The following is a 22,003-nucleotide window of genomic DNA, read 5'->3' on the forward strand; positions in this document are numbered from 1 at the left end:
CTGATGAGTAAATCCAGCGGGCTAAAGTATAATCCTAAGAACAGCTAAAGTTCAAGTCAGTCCAAGTAAGAAAGAGGCCTACAGCCACCATCTTAAATCCGCACCTGGCATAAGGGGAAGCAGGGAAGGTTGAAAATCCCAGTTCTGGTAGGGACTGGCTTCTTTCTATCTAGATCAGATTGCAGGTCTAGCCTAAGCCACAGCCCCACCTCTGGAAGGGAGGAAGCTAGGGGAATCTGCGCCAGCCTCTCCGGGAAATTACCGACCAAGCCGTGGGGACTGGTGATTACCCTACTTTGAGCATATGCCACCCTGGGAGCTATTCTGTGGCTGGCATTGGAAACTCCATTTCCCAAAAACAAGGGAGGAGGAGATATTTGGCTACGGATTTCTGCTACTGATTGGTAGACACAGCTGGCTAAGGTATAATCCTAGGTATGGCTAGGGTGTGAATCTGTCCAAGTTGCAAAGAGGCCAGTGGCCACCATTTTGACTCCACACCCAGCATGAGGGGAAGCCGGGCTGACCAAAAGAAAATCACAGTGATGGTAGGATCTGGTTTCTTTCACCCAGATTGGCCTGCAGCCCTAGACTAGGCTTCAGCCCCACCTCTGGCAGTGAGGAGGTAGGGGAGGGGGGGCATGCATCAGCCTATCCAGGTAACTGCAGATATGCTTGGATGGCACAGACTGAATAACTGGAAGACTACCAGGGCAACTGTGGTCATCTTGGACCTGCACTGTATAGACTGCTGCCCACATCTGCAGCTCCATCCCTGCCCCAGGCAGGAGAAAAAGGGGCATGAAGCTTCATCAGTCTCTCTGGGCAACAACTTTCAAGGCTTTAACAACTTGGATGATTCCACACAGCTGTGACTCTGTCTCTACACCTGGCAAAGGAGAAATTTGGGAGAAGCCTCATCAGTCCCTGGGGCAATGAGGGTAGCTTGAGCTTCTACAGTTTATAACACCAACTACATCTTTGGCTCCTACTCCACACCCAGTAAGGGAGAAAGGGCAGGAAACCCCGAACTAAAAAGAAAAACTGCACCCAGCATAAAGAATCGAGTAAGCCAGATGCCAAGACACCAACAAAAAATTACAATCCACACCAAGAACAGGAAGCTATGTCCCAGTGAAAAGAACAAGATAAGCCTCCAGATGACCTAAAGGAGTTCAGACAACTAATCATAGATGTTCACACAAATCTTCTTAATAAATTCAATGAGATCTAAAGATTTAAGGATTCTAAGACGACACTCGATGAACACAAAGAAGAATGTGAAAGCATCCATAGAAAAATAGCAGATCTTATGAAAATGAAAAGTGCAATAAACAAAATTTAAAAAACACTGGAATCATATAATAGCAGATTTGAGAAGGAAGAAAAAAGGACAGGTGAGCTTGAAGAAATGGCCTCTGAAAGTGAACATACAAAAGAAGAAATGAAGACAAGAATGAAAAAAATTGAACAAAGTCTCAGGGAACTAAATGACAGCAAAAGGTGTGCTAACATACATGTCATGGGTGTCCCAGAAGGAGAAGAAAAGGGAAAAGGGGGAGAAGGAATATTTGAAGAAATAATGGTAGAAAACTTCCCACCCTCTTGAAGGGCATAGATATCCATGTCCAAGAAGTACAGCATACTCCCTTCCAAAAAAATTCGAATAGACCAACTCTGAGGCACGTACTCATCAGAATGTCAAATGCCAAAGACAAAGAGAGATTTCTGAGAACAGCAAGAGAAAAGCAATGCATAACATATACGGGATACCCAATAAGATCAAGTGCTGATTTCTCACCAGAAACCATGGAGGCAAGAGGACAGTGGTCTGATATATTTAAGATACTACAAGAGAAAAACTTCCAGCCAAGACTGTCTTTCAAAAATGAGGGTGAGATTAGAATATTCACAGATAAACAGAAGCTGAGAGAATTTGTAAGCAAGAGACCAGATTTTCAGGAAATACTAAAGGGTGTCCTAGAGCCTGTAAAGAAAAGACAGGAGAAAGGCTTGGAAGAGAGTCTAGAAATGAAGATTATATCAATAAAAGTAACTGAAATTGTCAAGGGTGGTGAAAATATAAAATATGACAGATAAAACTCAAATAGTCAGGAATAAACTTAACCAACAATGTAAAGCACTTGTATTCAGAAAACTGCAACTCCAAGTTAAAATAATCAAAAAAAGGCCTATATAACTGGAAGAACATTTCATGTTCATGGATTGGAACACATATCATAAAGATGTCAATTATACTCAAATTGTTATACAGATTCAATGTAATCTTGATAAAAATTCCACCAGCATTTAAAAAAAAAATTAAAAAAAAAAAATTGAAAACACGATCATCAAATGTATTTGGAAAGGTAAGGTGTCCTGAATAGCCAGAAACATCATAAAAAAGGAAAAGCAAACCCTCAGCTCCAGACTTTAAATCATATTATTTAGCTATAGTGGTTAAAACAGTATGGTACTGGTATAAAGACAGACAGACCAATGGAACCAAATTTATTGTTCAGAAACAGACCCTCACATGTATGGTCAAGTGATTTTTGACTAGTCTGTCAAACCCACACAGCTTGGGCCAAACAGTCCATTCAACAAATGGTGCTGAAAGAACTGGATATCCAGAGCCAAAAGAAGCAAAAAGGACACCTATCGCAAACCTTATCCAAAATGGATCAAAAACATAAAAGTAAAAGCAAGAACCATAAAACTTCTAGAAGAAATTGTAGGAAAGTATCTTCAAGACCTGGTGGTAGGTAGTGGATTCTTAAAGGAGGTAAGAGGAGGACTGAGATGGACTACTGATGCTTACTGTATGTAGAAGTTTTAATTAGCTTTACTGTAGAAGTGTGGAAATGTATAGAGTGAATGGTAACAAATAGTGAGTAATAGCTAGTTTATAAATGGGGATGTGGGGAAGTGTACGTGGCTCAATTGATAGAGTGTCCAGGGTTCGATTTCCAGAACCTCCTGACCTGTGTGGTAAGCTGGCCCACACGCAGTGCTGCCACGACTAAGGAATGCCGTGCCACGCAGCAGGATGATGCAACAAAAAAGAGACACAGTTTCCCAGTGCCACCAGATGCAGTAGAACACACAATGAATGGACACAAAGGACAGACAATGGGAGGGAAGGGGGGAGAAGTAAATATAATAAATCTTAAAAAAAAATGGGGATATGGCTGAAAATGGTAGTCTAGGTATGTAAATGCCAATTGACAGAATGCTAGAGAATAATCTAGGAACTAAATAGCACAGTAAACCAAGAGGTGGATGAGAATTGTGGTCTATGGTACAGAAGCAAGAGTGTCCTTTGTAACTCAGAGCAACTACTGCAGGATTTTGGGAATGTGGGGGAAGAATGGGAAAAATACAACTGGGGTGACCTATGGACTTTGGTTAGTAGTAATAATATAGTATTCTTACATCTATGCCAAAGTTGTACTGTGTTGATAATGGGGCAGTATGGAAAATGTGTGCCAAATGTACACAATGGACATGGTAACAATCAGATGATATTATCTTATCTGTAACAAATGTTCCACCACAGACTGGTATGTTGATAGAGGGGTGTTGTTTGGGAATTCTGCACATGTGAATGATTGTTTTATAAGTTTATAACTTCTGTCATAAAAAAACATAATTAAAAAATAATAATGGGGGGTTGGGGGAAAAAGCACCAAATGTAAGATAAGGACTATGATTAGTAGTAAGATTTGGATAACATTCTTTCATAATTTGTAACAAACGTCTCACAACAATGCAAGGTGTTGGTGGAAGGTTGATGTATGGGGCCCCTGTATGATGTTATGCATGTTTGCTTTGTAAGTTCACAACTTTTACTATACATTTAATTGTTTATGTATGTTCATATATAAATGATATAAAGATAATAATAATAGGGTGGCTTGGGGGAAAATACTTTAGTTAGTAGTAATATTTTGACAATGCTCTTAAATCATTAGTTAAAAAGGTTTAACAACAATGCAAGTTATTGGTGGTAGAGTGAGTTATGAGAGTCCTGTATGATGTTATATATGTTTGTTTTTTAAGTTCACAACTTATTATACACTTATTGTTTATGTATGCTTATGTATGAGTGATATACTTCAATAAATTAATTTAAATAATGCATTAACAGATGAAGAAATTATCAAAGTGGCAGAAGAATTCTTTTCTCCTCTTTACTTATATATAAACATATGCTTTCCATTTATAACCCCTTAGAGACAACTAAAAGACGTGTGCTAGATTATCTATGGTCAATTCAACATCATTCCTAGCCCCCATCTGCACTTCCCCTTTGTATTAAAGACTAGAAGTCTGAAACTACATTTCTCATAACCTATTCCCTCTACAGTTCTCAGTGAGATTCTGCCAATGAGTGTTCCTCAAGCAAGTTTTGGAAGGCAGACGAGGAGACACCATTATTCTCTGGCAGCTGCAGAGAGGAAACCCATGAACAGAGAGCAGACAAGTGGTTTGAAGTAGATTGTATTTGAACTCCTGTAAATTAACAACAGCTTCTCAGCAATCCCAGCAATCTTTATTTTATAAACCAACAGCATCCTAGCAGGTGATTTTCTTTTAACCAATCCTTAGTAAGCCCATATATTGCCAGCATTAAATTCCTTCCTAATTGAACTGCTTAGAATTGCACCTATTTTCCTGAGTCAAGAAAAACTAATACAAAGCAACACCACCTTTGAACAAAGGTTATCCTTCGGTACAAAAATACAAGTATTTCAACTCAATAAAGGATATACCCAGTATATTAGTCTGAAACAGAATTTTTAACATTAATGAAATTGCATTCAAATATAGAAATATCAACTGTAACATGGGGCTCCAAATAATTTTGAAATTCAAGGTTAAATTCTTAAAACAATTAAAAAGGAAGGTATTCCGATGTATATATACTACAGGTAAACAACTTGCTCCTATGTGAGCCAGAACATTTGAAGGATGGGGGCAATCCAACTACATTCACTTCCCTTTTACAGAATAGGGCATGCTATATCATTTCATATACTTTATATAAAACAAAGCAAAGGTTATGGCATAACATGATGTGATGCTTCCAATGCTAGTGCTATTCTTGCCTATCTAACCACTAGTCTGGATGTTACATGTATAAAAAGAGAAAATAAAAGACAAAGGATAAAGCTGCAAACTCTTAGATAAAAGAAATTTAAGAGGGTTTAAAAATCTGATGGTAAGAATACCGAGCAAAACAGGACAATACGGATAAAAGTAAAGAATGAAGAGTAAGATGGATGTGCAAGAAAAACAACAACAGAAATAACAGAAATAAGGTCAATTATATTGGCAGAAAGAAATGTAGAATTTTCCCCTGAAATATAATGAACACCAAAAAGAGATTTTAATATACACTGAAAATTTAATATATTACAATTCAAACTACAGAGGTTTCTAAATATACCATCAAGTGAGCTTCTGTTGCTGAAAAATCTAAAGGACCTGGTTATAAGGTAGCAACAATTCTAAATTCATTTATTCAATGTGGCATGACTCCAAAAAATATCTTTATAATGTGGTTATAGTATATGCATTTTTCTTTCACTCCAAAAGAAAAATAGATTTTTGTACTTAAATCATTTTTGGAATAGTTAATCAGTAATCACAAAGGCCTACCATGAGTTCCAACAAATGTTTTCACCTCTGTCAATAAAAAGAATTAAGTGGGGGAGTGTGAAGAAAGAGATTCTAACTGTACCTTTTGCATCATCAGAACCTGAAGCCAAGAGTTTGGGATCCATCAAATTAAAGTCAACACTCCAGCACCTCTTCTCATGCTCCTTGATTCAGAAGGAAGAAAAAGCAGTCTCAGATAGAACATTATCTTAAAATTAATAGAGCCAAAACAAAAATCAAAACAAAACAAAACCTGATACCAATTCATTGCTATGGGGGAAAGGATAACAGGATACATGGAACATAAGTGAAAAGCAAACTAAGGTCGCCAATGCAAAGTAGTTCCAAAACTTTTTATATACATTTTTATAAAAATTAATCCTTTTGGAAATTCATATGCTACATTCTAGAAATGCAAAATTTTGAGGAGGTGTTTCAGAAAAGTATAATTTGTCATTACATAGGTATAAAAAATATCAAATAGTGACTTCAAACCTGAAGCCCATGAAGCTCTTCAATTATTAAGAAGGGAAAAAATGGGATTCCTGCAACAAATAACTTGTATACTTATTTACTTACCTGGTAGACCTTTGATCTTTGTCCTGTGAATCCATCCCATAGGATGACAGTACCTTCATAATCACTGCTGGCTAATAGGTTCTTATGGTAACTACTCCAACTGATACAGCTATAAGAAAGAAATATAGTTAAGGCTTACATTAAGTAAAAATAAATTACAATGGGATATAAGGAATTTTAATGTGTTTAGAATTTTTAGAACCGTTTCAAAATGATCTACAAGAGTTCACAATGATTATTCTGTCCACAACACACTAGGGAAGAGACATCAATAATACCTAGATTTTTTTACTGAAACTATTAGGTAAATTCTGTTACCACTTTCCTCTCTGATCACTAGCTGTAATACAGATGTGAGTTTAAAACTGCCACTGGCCATCTTTGATGCATGAGAAGAGCATGACTCTAAGTGAAGATGACAGAAGCTGAGGAGTCCCAGAGCATGCCATGAAAGAATGATGAAGACCTGATGACACTGTTTTAGCCCCATATCCAGTTAAGCCTGATTCATATAAACTAGCTAAACTGGGTTTCTGTATCTATATCCAAAAATCTTAACTAATACAAGCTTATGACTAAAAGTCCAACTAAAAGGATCTAATAGAATTAAACTTTTTAACATTTATGGCTTCAAGTTCTCCTCAAGTGCTCCAAAAGTCTACAACATAAAAATTTACAAATTTTGTTTATAAAGAAGCTACACAGAAATCAAATAATCTAGATGAATTCCAAGCATATGGACACAATAAAGTCTTTGCTCTCTACTAGCTGCACATTTCCTACATTTCAGATATTGGAAGGGTTCATTTACATTTTAAAATATACTTCATGGATTTTGTAGGAGAAATTTTATGGAATAATAAAGAGCTAAAGTTTGTATTTAGAAAAATCTGAACTCAAATTCCAGATATGCCATTTACTAGCTGTGGCTCCACGTAATTTCAAGTTTCTCAACTGGAATGCTCAATGGATTTTGAGCATGCATACATATTGATGCTTTCAGCTCAAGCCCATAGCTTCCAGCCTTGATCAGTGTCTGCCATTTACTCCAAAATTTCATAAAATATTGCTATACTTTTATACGTGTCATGACAAAAAGGTAGGTAGCAGATTTAAACTCTAATCCACATTTTCGTAACAGTAACATTTACCATGAGTATTTACTACGAGCCATGTGGATTGTGTGAGGTGCATTACATGGATTTATTTAAAGTATTATTTCATTAGATAGGTATACTATTATGGTCTCCATTTTATTAATAAGTAGCACACAATTAAGAGCAAAAACTCTGCAACCAATCGATCTCAGTTTGAATTCTAGCTCCTCCATATTTTGACTATGTAATCTTAGAAAAGTTATTTAATCTTTCTGTGTATCAGTTTCTTCATGTACAAAACGGGATAGTAAGTATCTCATAGGTCTGCTTAAGATAAAGTACTTGGGACAGTGCCTGACACAAAAGAATTCAATAAAGTTAAGTCTAACTCATTTTATATTCTCTTCACTTAAGACATAAACTATAAGTATTTCTCAATGATAAGCATCACTAATGATTGAATAGACTTACAAATGATCAGAGTTGAGCATTTTTAGGAATGAATTAGAAAAAGAAAAGGAAAGCTATAATAAATTATGTATCAAGATTATAATACTTGCTATATTATTGATATTATTAAAATGCACATTTACACACTTACTAGTCATTCTTCAAAATACAGGTATAAGGACAACTGTTTTGAACATGTTCTAAGTTTTAATTACATTTATTATTAGATGACTTCCTTATATCATATCCTTTTAACCCCATGCCCACGAGAACATCTTGGGAAGCTTGTCAAAAACAAAAAAAAACTGCAGATTCTCGGATTCCTCTGAGATTTTATTGGACAGACCAGGAGTAGGGCCAATTTCTTATATTTTAAACAAACATTTCAGGCTTGAAAAACACTCTCTGTGAGCCCCAACATCTAATTTATAAAAAAATACTATTCCCTCAATGAAAAGTAGAATGTTTTTGTGAAAGGAATTTTTAAACCTAGACACAATTATAGTATGTAGAGAAATGTGCACACTAGGGGAGGTTTTCCTGCCTTTCAGACACTATCCATAGGCTACAGTGCCCTTTACTTACCACCCCATTTTCTTATTTGTTTTCTTTTTTTATTATTGTTATTGAAATAAGGAAAATAATAATATAGAAGGGATGAATGCACAACTGTGTAAATATACAAAATACCACTAACTGTCCACTTTTGGATGAATTGTATACTGTATTAATACGCATCAATAAAATTAATCTGTTAAAAAAAAAAGCCATTTCTAAAAAAGACCATTATTTGATGAAGTAGAAGAAAGAAGGACTTCCACTTGGTAACTAGAAAAACAAAATATTAACCTACAAAGGGGGAAAGCAACCAATATCTATCATAAAAAAGGTAAGAATGTATTGTCCATATACATAATACAAACATAATATTCACCATTAATAAGTCACATGAAAAGGTAAATTAACAATCTCATACTAATGATATATACTGAGTGCTGTACACACACTGCATCATGCCAAAAAAATAAGGTTAAGTACCTGATTTTGGAATTGCAGGTCATTTCATTCTCAGGGTAATGAATATCCACTGCATCCTGGATGACTGTACCATATTCATAGACTTTAATCTTCTTTGTAACTCCAGCAATGGCAAAGTAATCACAATCACGGTCAAATTCAATACTAAGGAAGAAAGTACATATTTGGTCAGTAAGACTATTTACCTATCCTTGTGATTTTTACAATGACAATATTTCAGAATGGGGCATTTTCTATTTCTAAAGTGATTGTGTTTACCAGGATTAGAGTCCTACTTGATATGGCTTCAAACTGTATTAAGTCCCTATGTCAAGATTAAGTCATTATGAAGAAACATCAAATTGTAAGTGGAAGGGAATTGTGTGAAGCTGCACAATTCTGCTTATAGATGTTTTTGTTCCTAGACATCTGACACGGTTTTCAATTCAGCCCTAGTAACCATATTATAAATTACCCAGCTGTCAAAGCTAACAATAAAGTTAGTGAGGAAAGATATATTAAAAATGTCACAAAAATTCATAATTAAAAAAAAATTCCACCCATTTCCTTTCCTTCTCTTTTGTGTGGGCAATAGAATTCCACAGTATTTAGTGTGATTTTAATAAATGAATTTTAGCATACAAACTGAATTACTGAAGCAATTCAAGAAGGTGTTATGATATTACACATAAAAATGTAACCACTAAATTATCATTACTTTTTCCCAAAGCCATTCCTAAACCCCCAAACAATTATGATCTGATGTGTGATCCCCAACATATATTCCTTATACCATAAACAAGAAAGATTTGGTTAAAAACCTCATTTCTTTTAGAATTGCTTAGGGAATTCTCTCTCTTGCTTACCTTTCTAAACAAGTTTCAAAATGATCTACTTTGAAGCAAAGCACAAGATCTTATCCACCTTTATAGAACTTAACTTGAAACCTCAACAAAGTTGTTATATAACCAGCTAAATCTTAGTGAACGAATGAAAGTAAAAGGTGAAATAAGTAGTCACATACATTATATATTATATCTCACTATAATTTAAGCATACTTTCTAGAGGCTTAGCCGCAAGGATAGGGAATACATAAAAATTCTCATTGATCTACAATTAATTACATAATTATAGTTAATATTCACTATTTACTAGCTACTAAACACTCTGTATACATTAATATGTGAACAAACCTACAAGGTAGATATACTATCACCCATATTTTACAGATGAGAATTAGAAGTTAACATGCTCAATTAGCCAGATTTTACGTGGCTGAGATTGTATTAAAAAATCATGTAGACTGGTTTTAGTGTTAATGCTATTAAATACTATGTACTACACACACCACAAATCAAAGTTCTTATGTAAAAACTCAAGGTCTAAAGGCTAAAGGTTTAAAATCTAATATAACCATAGATGAACATGTACTTTTATAACTATGTATGTTTCCTCCCCCAGTGCCTATCTAGTATTCTGCATATCAAGCATTCATTAAATGCATACTCTCATAAAAACACTCACCTGGCATACTCTTTTTTAATACTCCTTTTCAGAAAATTTAGTCATATAATTTTGTATACAGCATAATTGTATATATTACAATTACATAATTGTATATACAAAAACAATAATGGGTAAGGAAAACAAGTACAGGTTAAGAATATTTCCCTTAAAAACACACATTGAGATGCTTACTTTTCACTATAGATTTAAAATTTTCCATATTTTTATATACCTTTTAAAGGAATTTTGTTCAGTTAAATGTCAATGACTACAGCATGAGTCAGCAAATGCTTCCTCTTTGGCTTGCTCCATATCAATAAAATATGAACATAGAGCAATGAATAGTTATTTGTACAAAACTTCAACTGAACTGATGCCTCAGCTACTGTTTGTTGCTCTGTGGAGTCTACTGCAGCATAATGATATTGACGACTTCATCTACCCAGATTCAATTTATACTTACAGCTCCCTGTCACTGAAGAAGTATTACTGTGACTGGTAAAGGATGGAGTTGTCAGAACTGAAACCCTGAGGAGGTTTTAGTATGGCTGGGACTTAAAGTGAAAAACAGTTATATCCTTGAATAATTTTCCTCCACTCGAAATACACATAGCTAAATGCTGTACCAGTAAACATTAACATGCCATTACTGAAATGTTAGTTTTAATATAAAAAAGCTTAAACACTAATCTACTAAAATATTAGTTCAAATACACTGCAAGGAGCACATTGACACAGAAACAAAAATGCTATCAGTCACAGGAACTGATTGGATGGCCTAAGCTTTTTATTTCTTCTGTTGGTCAAAAAAGATTTCTCCCTTTTTTCAACAAAGGTTATGATTTACCTACATTAGCTCACTCTTAATTCTCATTCTGAAAATCTAACTTTTTGTTTTGATATTATATCTATTATTTTCTCACTTTTATATTTTGTTTTTAATACATTAGGATACCAAAAGCCTATACAAAAACAAAGTATCTCATTTAAAAAAGGGCAAAAGACTTGAAAAGACAATTGTCCAAAGAAGAAATACAAATGCCAAAGAAACACATGAAAAAATGTTCAACATCCCTAGTAATTAGGGAAATGCAAATCAAAACTACAATAAGATATCATTTCACACCTCTTAGACTGACCGCTATTAAAAAGTCCAAAAACTGTAAATGTTGGAGAGGTTGTGGAAACATAGGAACACTTATTCACTGTTGGTGGGAATGTAGAATGGTACAGCCACTGTGGAAGTCTGTTTGGCAGTTCCTAACAAAGTTGAATATAGACTTGCCATGGGACCTGGCAATACCATTACTAGATATATACCCAAAAGAACGGAGAGCAGTGACACGAATAGATATCTGCACACGATGTTCATAGCAGCATTATTCACGATAGCCAAAAGTTGGAAACAACCCAGGTGTTCATCAACTGATGAACGGATAAAAAAATTGTAGAGTATATACATGATGAAATATTAGCAGTGGTAAGAAGAAATGAAGTCATGAAACATAAGACAACATGGATGAACCTGGAGGACATTGCTGAGTGAAGCAAGGCAGACACAAAAGGAAAAATACTGTATGACTGCCCTATTATGAACTAAATATATTATGTGAAATATAAATATATTATGTGAAATATAAATATGGGTAGAATTGTATATATAAAACCACTCTTCCTTGAAGCTGAACAAATGTAAGCTAATGCTATACAATATTAATATCAGACCAAAAAAAACATTATACTAAGTGAAAGAGATCAGATACAGAATACCACATATTGATTCCATTTATATGAAATGTAAATATAAATTAATTCATAAAGAAGAAAGATTAGTTGCTATATAGGCCTGAGGAAGGAATACTAAGGGGTTTGGAATATTTCTTTTTGGAGTAATGAAATTGTTCGAGTATTTTTAGGTTGATGAAAGTACAACATTGTGATTATACTAAAAGCCACTAACTATATACTTTAGAAAGAATAGCCAGAAACACCAACTATGTACAGTGGGGGAAGCATAGAAAGATTGAGAGGTGAGGAATTTTCTTGTTTCTCTGTTTTTTTGTTTATTATTATTAGTATTGAAATAATGAAAATGCTCTAATACTGATTGAAGTGATGAACACATAACTGTGATTATAGCAAATACCACTGATTGTATACTTTATTAAAATTGTATGAATTGTATGCTTTATTAAAATGTATCAATAAAATTGATTTTAAAGAAAGCCTATACAGTATACTTTTTTAAGGTTTTAGGATACTGAGATCCTTTATTGTTCAAAAACAAAATTTAATAGGAATACTGATCAAAATATATAAAGATTATTTCTAATAAAATTGTATTAAAAGGGGAAGACAAACAGCTGCCTTTTTTAAAATGCAAATACTTTCATACCACCAAGACACAGAACCATTTATTTCCATCTCTGAGATGTCTAATCATATCTATTCCCAAAGATAAACATAATAAAACTCTAGAAACAGATCATGAAACAATTCAGGAAGAACACTGTACTTTTCAAGTGCAGAGAATACTTTTCAGAGCTAATCCAAAATGGATGACTTATCTTACAGTACAATATCTCAGTTGCTTTTACGATGCAATATGCAAAAAAAGTTTACAAAAAACTAAATAGTGATTAGTCTGTACCTAAGGCTGAAACAAAATAAAAGGTAAATTCATTGAAACACACCTGCTTATGCTATATACAAAACGATATAAAAAGTCTTGCTACTCTTATACAAGGTTCATATCACCAGTAATTCTTAAAACAGGGTTTATGAAAATTTACTGCAATGATAAATTCCAATTCATAGCATGTTGTTTTAATTTCAAAATATAAATATTTTCCTTGAAAACACAGTATTACTGGGGGCTTACTTTAAAACATGAAAATAAACTGCATTTTTCTTTTTCACCTGAAATGCTTTAACTGTCTGAAAAAAAAGTGATTTATTTCAACAGTAGAAAAACATAATTTGGCTATGGGAAACTGGCTATATATTTTGTCAAAAGGGCCATCAGTCAAGTGATTAGGCAGCAAAGCAACAGGCCACACAGGACAGCTGATTAATGCACACCTCTAGTACAATGTGGCACAAAGCAGTGCAAAGCCATCAATATGCCCAAGCAGTGAATTTTGTCAGTGTTCCTTGTCTGTCAGGTCTTTTTGCATTTATAAAATAGGTATTAACAAACACGTGGATTAATAAACCTGCACAATAATTTATCAAAAGAAAATGCAAAGTAAGAACAGTGTCAAAGGTCTCAATCGTTACCATGCTAGTGTGTCTCAAGAGAGACAGGTTACTGTAATTTTAAGAAAATAAAGATAATATAGACTTAGAAATTGGCAATACTTATGAGAATAAATGGGTAGATCTTTAAATAATACATACAGGTAAAGTAAATAAGAACAGATGTTATTCAACTGACTTTTTCTCACATCAAGTAAGAATAGCTAAAACATACATAACACTTACTAGGTATTGAGCATTATTTTAAGCATACTACATAAATTATACTTAATCTACAAATCTCCATTATATAGATAGGGAAACTGAAGTAGGTTGATGATAAGTAATTTGCCCAGTGGTAAACTACATAATTTAAATTAGAATCTATGCCCTCAATCATTATGCAAAATTGTCATTTTAATGAGAAGAAATGGCTCTGGTCTTCAAAGAACACACACAGGTAAAATAAACAATAATAATAATATATATACTCTATTATAACTTACATATACAACATCAGTAACATAATTCAACCTGTGCAACAAATTAAACATAGGGTAATAATAACAACAAAGTCTCACAGGGCTTAAAATTAGAAAAAATTATATAAAATATAAGCAAATGCCAAATGATGAGAACAAGTTATGCCACAGGAATGGAATAATCAATGATTACTGAGGTCTACTGGGAGAAAATGGATGACACATGAAAATCCTAACCTTCAAATACTAAGAGTGCCTAGCAGATGGAAAACAGAGATGTGAAAAAACCAGAACACAACACTTGAGCAATTCACAGAAACATAATTTAGGTCTGCATTAACCCTATCCTTAGCTACTGCAACAGCCTCCTTACCAAGTCTCCTACTCCTGGTTTTTCTCTTTTCTAAAACATTTTAAAGACTAAATACTGAGTAAATTTCCAAGCACGCAGCTGTTCAAATAATTATTCTTATTTACTACCATATAACATTCAAACTCTATTATTGAAGATCCTTTAAATCAGGCTTAAATATATTCTTAATTTAAAAATAAATAAATAGGCAATGGTTCAAAGAATGTTCAAAGAAAAGCAATCATCCCCCCACCCTTAACAAATAAGGACCCAATTTCCCTCTGTAGATGCAACCAACGATTTGTTTATATATCCTACTATAGTTATCTTACACATAAATAAGTATACATGTATTTGTAGTCTTTTTTTTTTTTTTAAAGATTTATTTATTTCTCCCCCCTGCCCCACCCCCGGACGTCTGTTCTCTGTGTCTATTTGCTGTGTCTTCTTTCTTTGTCCGCTTCTGTTGTTGTCAGCGGCACAGGAATCTGTGTTTCTTTTGGTTGCTGCGTCAGCTCTTCGTGTGGGCAGCGCCATTCTTGGGCAGGCTGCACTTTCTTTCCCGCTGGGCGGCTCTCCTTATGGGGTGCACTCCCTGCGCATGGGGCTCCCCTACACGGGGGACACCCCTGCGTGGCACGGTACTCCTTGTGTGCATCAGCAGTGCACATGGGCCAGCTCCACATGGGTCAAGGAAGCCCGGGGTCTGAACCGTGGACCTCCCATGTGGTAGACAGACGCTCTAACCACTGGGCCAAGTTCACCGCCATGTATTTGTATTCTTTTTATTAAATACATGGTATGATGCCATACATAATGATTTGCATCTTGTTTTTCCTCATCTAATGTCTTTTCAATCATTTCATTTCAGTACATATTAGGGCCATCTCATTTTTTCCCCCAGTGGCTGCACAGAGATCCATTCTATGGATATATCCTAAATTATTTAATCAGCCTACTATAGGAAGAAATATAATTTCTTGTATATCTTTAGATGTAGTACTTCCAATATGAAATGCTAGGTAGAAAACCCTGAACATTTTTTTTTTTTGAAGATTTTTAAATTTCTTTCTCTTCCCTTCCCCTGCCCCCCCCCCCAGTTGTCTGCTCTCTGTGTCCATTCGCTATGTGTTCTTCTGTGACCATCTGTATTCTTGTCAGCAGCAAGGAATCTGTGTGTCTTTTTGTTGCGTCATCTTGCTGTGTGAGCTCTCCATGTGTGCTGCCCCGCTTCTGGGCAGACTGTACTTTTTTTGCGTGGGGTGGCTCTCCTTACGGGGTGCACTCCTTGCACGTGGAGTTCCCTTACGCAGGGGACACCCCTGCATGGCATGGCACTCCTTGTGTGCATCAGCACTGCGCGTGGGCCAGCTTCACCACACGGGTCAGAAGGCCCTGGGTTTGAACCTTGGACCTCCCATGTGGTAGGTGGACACTCTATCCATTGAGCCAAATCCACTTCCCCCCTGAGCATTTTTAAATTAAGTAAAGCGAAATCTTTTTCCATCCCAGGTAAAACCACTAGTATCCCCAATTTTTTCTCTAATCTAAATATTACTTTGCTTTCTTATAATGGAAACCTAGCTCTCCATTGAATATAACGTTTTCCTGAAGCCCTCTCACATTCCATGTTTAAGTAGGCATGGAGTTAAGGGTGTCCTCCTTACTATACACAGGTTCTTCCATCCATTTTCTCACTGTCTCCCTAAAGCCTCTCAGCTTAAAATCTCTTATCAACATTCACTCAATACCACTGCTTGTAATAACTTCTACCAACCCCATGTTCTTTGACAGTTTTAATTTCTAGCTTCCTGTAACTATCTTAAAAACTACTTCTCATAATTCTTAATTATTTCAATAACTACATGGAGAGCATTCTAATACTCTGACCTATTAATTTCCTGACCTCTTTGTCTACAAAAATCTTAAGAGTTCTGTTTCCATTCTAAAGAGAATGGAAAACAGGCAGAAAAAAATGTATGAGGAAATAAGGACCAAAAACTTCTCAACCCTTATGAAAGATATAACTATCAATATCAAGAAGGACAACTCGCCCTAAACAGGACAAATCTGTAAAGACCTACTCTGAGATGCCTATCATTCAAAATGTCCAATACCAGAGATAAAGAGAGGATTCTGACAGCAGCAAGAGAAAAGCAATACATCACACACAAGGGAAGCGCAATAAGACTAAGTGCCAATTCCTCATCAGAAACCATGGAGGTTAGGAGGCAGTGGTATTATATATTGTGCTGAAAGAGAAAAACTGCCAGCTAAGAATTCTTTATCTGGAAAAACTGTTCTTTAAAAATGAAAGTGAATTTAAAGTCTTCCCAGACAAAAACTGAGAGACTGTGTTACCAAAAAAGAGAGATATGAAAGGGAATTCCACAGCCTAAAAGGAAAAAGACAAGGGCAAGAGACTTGAGAGAAGTGCAGAAATGAAGAATATTAGGAAGGGTAACTACTAAAAGGGTAAAAAGATAGACAATAGTTAAGTTACAACAACAGAAAGTCAAAGGATAAAATGGATGAAGTAATGCTTTTATAGTAATATGTTGAATGTTAATGGACTGAACGCCCCAATCAAAAGACATAGACTGACAGAATGGATTAAAACAAAAAAAGAGCCATCTATATGCTGTGTTCAAGACACTCACCTTAGACACAAGGACACAATCAGAATGAAAGTGAAAGGTTGCAAAAAGATGTTCCACACAAATTGTAACCAAAAAAGATCTGGAATGATGATACTAATATCAAACAAAATAGATTTTAAATGCAAAACCATTTTAAGAAATGAAGAAGGTCATTATATATTAATAAAAAGGGGCGATTCACCAAGAAGAAATAACAATCATAAATATTTATGCACTAGCTTTGGGTGCCCCAAAATACATAAGACACAAACTGGCAAAACTGAAGGGAGAAGCAGACATCTCTACGATAACAGTTGGAGACTTCAATACATCACTCTCAGCACTGACTAGAACATCTGGATTAAAAAAGAAAACAGAAGGCTTGAATAATATGATAAATGAACTAGACCAAACAGACATTTATTGAGTATTATACCCCAAAACAGCAGCATATACAGTCTTCTCAAATGTTCATGGATCCTTCCCCAAGATAGACCATTTGCTGGGTCATGAGATAAGTCTCAGTATATTTTAAAAAGATTGTAATTATACAAAGCATTTTATATGATCAAAAGCTGAAAATCACTAACTGGTGAAAAAGGGGAAAATTCAAATATATGGAAATTAAACAACACACTCTTAAATAGTGGGTCAAAGAAGAAATTACAGGAGAAATCAGTAAATATCTCGAGATGAATAAAACAAGAATACAACATATCAAAACATATGGGATATAGTATAGGCAGCTCTGAGAGGGAAATTTATAGCTTTCAATGCTCACATTAAAAAGAAGAAAGAGCTAAAAAAGTAGATGTAATTGCATACCTGGAGGGACTAGAGAAAAAAACAAAACAAAACAAAACAAAACAAAAAAAAAACAACAAACTAATCCTAAAGCAAGCAGAGGGGAAAAAAAAAGATTACAGCATAAGTAAATAAAATTGAGAACAAAAAACAATAGAGAGGGAAATGGACTTGGCCCTGTGCTTAGGGCGTCCGTCTACCACGTGGGAGGTCCGCAGTTCAAACCCCGGGCCTCCTTGACTTGTGTGGAGCTGGCCTATGCGCAGTGCTGATGTGCACAAGGAGTGCCCTGCCACGCAGGGGTGTCCCCCGCGTAGGGGAGCCCCATGCGCAAGGAGTGCGCCCGTAAGGAGAGCCGCCCAGCATGAAAGAAAGTGCAGCCTGCCCAGGAATGGCGCCGCCCACACTTCCCATGCCTCTGAGGACAACAGAAGCGGACAAAGAAACAAGACGCAGCAAATGGACACAGAGAACAGACAACTGGGGGAGGGGGGAATTAAATAAATAAATAATATCTAAAAACAGAAAAAAAAAACAAAAAACAATAGAGAGAACCAATAAAGTCAAAAGGTCGTTCTTTGAAAAGATCAATGTGTTAGTCAGCCAAAGGGGGTGCTGATGTAAAATACCAGAAATGGGTTGGTTTTTATAAAGGGTATTTATTTGGGGTAGGAGCTTATAGATACCAGGCCATAAAGCCTAAGTTGTTTCCCTCACCAAAGTCTATTTGGAGCAAGATGTCTGCTGATGTCTGCAAGGGTTCAGGCTTCGTGGGTTCTTATGTTCCTAGGGCTTGCTTTACTCTGGCTTTAAGTTTCCTTCCTTCCTGGGGCTGGCTTCTCTTTCCTCTGCGTGCTGACTTCCCAGGGCTCCAGCTTAAGTCTTCAGCATTAAACTCCAAAATCAAAACTTAAACATTAAAAGCCCTCAACTCTATTCTTTGCCATGCCTTTTATCTGGGAGGCCCCACTCACCAAGGGGTGGGGACTCAACACCCTAATCATAACCCAATCATGCCCAGGTACAGATCAGATTACAAGCATAATCCAATATTTCTTTTTGGAATCCATCAATTATATCAAAGTACTACAATCAATAAAGCCAATAAACCTTTAGCTAGACTAACAAAGAAAAAAAGAGAAAAGATGCAAATAGAATCAGAAATGAGAGGGGGGGACATTGACCCCACAGAAATAAAAGAGATAAGAAGACACTATGAACAACTCTACACCAACAAAGCAAACAAAGATGAAATGGGCAAATTCGTAGAAACACATGAAAAACCTACACTGACCCTAGAAGAAATAGAAGACCTTAACAAACCAATGACAAGTAATAAGACTGAAACAGTCATCAAAAACCTCCCCAAAACCTGCCAAAACCTCCCCAAAACCCAAGACCAGGCTTCACAGGTGAATTTTACCAATCATTCAAAGAAGAGCTAATACCAATCTTGCTCAAACTCTTCCAAAAAACTGGACAGGAGGGAACACTACCAAACTCATTTTATGAAGCTAACATCATGCTAATAACACCAAAGGCAGACTAAGATAATATGAAAAAAGGAAATACACCAATTTCTCTAAAGAACAAAGAAACAAAAATTATCAACAAAATATTTGCAAACCAAATCCAAAAGCACATTAAAAGAATTATACACCACGATCAAGTGGATTTTATCCCAGGTATGCAAGGGTGTTTCAAGACAAGAAAATCAATTAATGTAATATACCACATGAAAAAATTAAAGAAGAAAAATCACATGATCATCTTGATTGATGCAGAAAAGGCATTTCTCTACGTGGGAATATATGAAAAACCCACAGCTAACATTGTATTCAACAGTGAAAAACTGAAAGCTTTCCTGCAGATACGGGAAACAAGACAAGGACACACAGTGCCACCACTGTTAATCAATATTGTGCTAGAAGTTCTCCTTAAAGCAATTACAGCAAGAAACAAAAATAAAGGGCACCCAAATAGGAAAGGAAGAAGTAAAACTTTCACTATTTGATGATGACATGGTCATATACCTAAAACATCCTGAAAAATCCACAACAAAGTTACTAGAATAGATGAGTTCAGCAAATTGGAGGGATACAAGATTAACATGCAAAAATTGGTGGCATTTCTATATAATACTAATGAGCAATCTAAGGAGGAAGTCAGGAAAAAAAAGATTCCATTTACAATAGTGACTAAAAGAATCAAATATTTAGGAATAAACTTAACTAAGGACATACAGGGCCTGTATTTGGAATACTACAAAACGTTACTAAAAGAAACCAATGACCTAAATAAATGGAAGGACATTTTGCATTCATGGATTGGAGAAGACTATATGGTTAAGGTGTCAATTCTTATGGGAAGCGGATGTAGCTGAAGTGATAGAGCTTCCGCCTACCATATGGGAAGACCTGGGTTCAATCCCTGAGGCCTCTTGGTGAAAAAGAAGAGAGAGTGTGCCTGCCTGAGGGCCCACATGGTGCGCCAGTAGCTGCACAAGTGCACGTGTGGTGAGCCAGTGCCCTGCACGAGTGAGTCATGCAGCAAGATGATGATGCATCAAAGAGAGAGACAAGGGGAGAGTCAAGGTGAAGAGCAGCAGAAACCACGAACTGAGGTAGTGCAATTGACAGGGAACCTCTCTCCCCATCAGAGGTCTCCAGGATCGAATCCCTGTGAATCCTAGAGGAGAGAAAATGAAAAGAAAACACAGATAGTAAAAACAGCAGGGTGGGAGGAGGGGAAGGGAGGGAGAAGGAAAGAAGGAAAGAGGGAAAGATATCAATTCTATCCAAACTGATTTACAGATTCACTGCAATCCAAATAAAAATTCTAACAGCCTACTTTTACAGAAATAGAAAAGTCAATTACCAAATATATTTGGAAGGATATGGGGCCCCAATAGCCAAAAATGTCTTAATAAAGAAGAATAAAGTTCTTCCTGATTCTAAAGCATATTACTTAGTTACTGTGATAAAAACAGCATAAAGGTAAACATACTGACTGACAGAAGTAAATTGAGATTTTGGAAATAGACCCTTACATATACAGTCAAGTGATTTATTGGTAAGGCTTTCAAACCCACCCAACTGGGTCAGAACTGTCTATTCAACAAATAGTTCTGGGAGAACTGGATATCTATATCCCAAAGGAAAAAAAGAGGACCCCCATCTCACACCTTATACAAAAATTAAATCAAACTGGATCAAGGACCTAAATATAAAAGCTAGAATGATAAAAACTCCTAAAAGAAAACGTAGGAAAACATCTTCAAAATCTTGTGGTAGGTGGTGGTTTCTAAAGCCTTACACCCAAAGCACAAGCAATGAAAGAAATTATAGATAAATGGGACCTCCTCAAACTTAAATACTTTGTGCTTCAAATGACTTTATTAAGAAGGTGAAAAGGCAGAAAATTTTTGGGAACCACATATCTGATAAGGGTGTGATCTCCATGTTATGTAAAGAGGACATACAACTCAATGAAAAAAGACAAGCAACCCAATTTTAAAATGAGCAAAAGAACAGAAATTTTTCCAAAGAAGAAATATACATGGACAAAAAACACATGAAAAGATGCTTAAGATCACTAGTTATTATGGAAATGCAGATCAAAAGTATAATGAAATATTTCATACCTTACAGAACAGCCATTAAAAACAAAGGAGCACTTTAAGTGCTGAAGGGGATGCAGAGAAATACGAATACTCCTTCACTGTTGTTGGACTACAAAATAGTACAGCCTCTGTGGAAGCTAAATATAGAACTACCATATGATCTGGCAATCCCATTACTAGGATATATTCAGAAGAACTTGAAAGCAAAAACACAAACAGAAACTTGCCCACCAATGTTCATAACGGCATTATTCACAATTGCTAAAAGATGAAAACACACCAGGTGTCCATCAACTGATGAATGGATAAACAAAATGTGTTATATATATATGATGGAATACTATTCAGATGTAAGAATAAATTAAATTGGAGTGCATATGACAACATGCATGAATCTTGAGATTACATTGAGTGAAGTAAGCCAGACACAAAAAGACAAATATTGCATGGACTCACTGATATGAACTAAATATGATCAGTAAACTCATGGAGTTAAACTATAGAGTATAGATTACCAGCAGATAGAATGTTAGCTGAGAAGGGGGAGCTGATG

The 22,003-nt window shown here is 35.6% G+C and overlaps 1 protein-coding gene across 3 annotated transcripts in view; it reads right to left on the reverse strand.

Annotated features, from left to right (window-relative positions):
• Positions 1-22,003, reverse strand: part of COP1 (COP1 E3 ubiquitin ligase) — a 262,696-nt gene that overhangs the window by 84,461 nt on the left and 156,232 nt on the right. For all 3 annotated transcript variants that reach the window (XM_004476672.4, XM_004476671.4, XM_023584129.3), the window contains exons 12-14: positions 8,829-8,972; positions 6,244-6,352; positions 5,747-5,828 (exon numbers count right to left, since the gene is read on the reverse strand). In XM_004476672.4, the coding sequence (XP_004476729.2) occupies positions 5,747-5,828; positions 6,244-6,352; positions 8,829-8,972 (335 nt within the window). The remainder of the gene's footprint in view (positions 1-5,746; positions 5,829-6,243; positions 6,353-8,828; positions 8,973-22,003) is intronic.

The sequence above is a fragment of the Dasypus novemcinctus genome, chromosome 13 (assembly GCF_030445035.2).
Source record: "Dasypus novemcinctus isolate mDasNov1 chromosome 13, mDasNov1.1.hap2, whole genome shotgun sequence".
Lineage (NCBI taxonomy): Eukaryota > Metazoa > Chordata > Mammalia > Cingulata > Dasypodidae > Dasypus > Dasypus novemcinctus.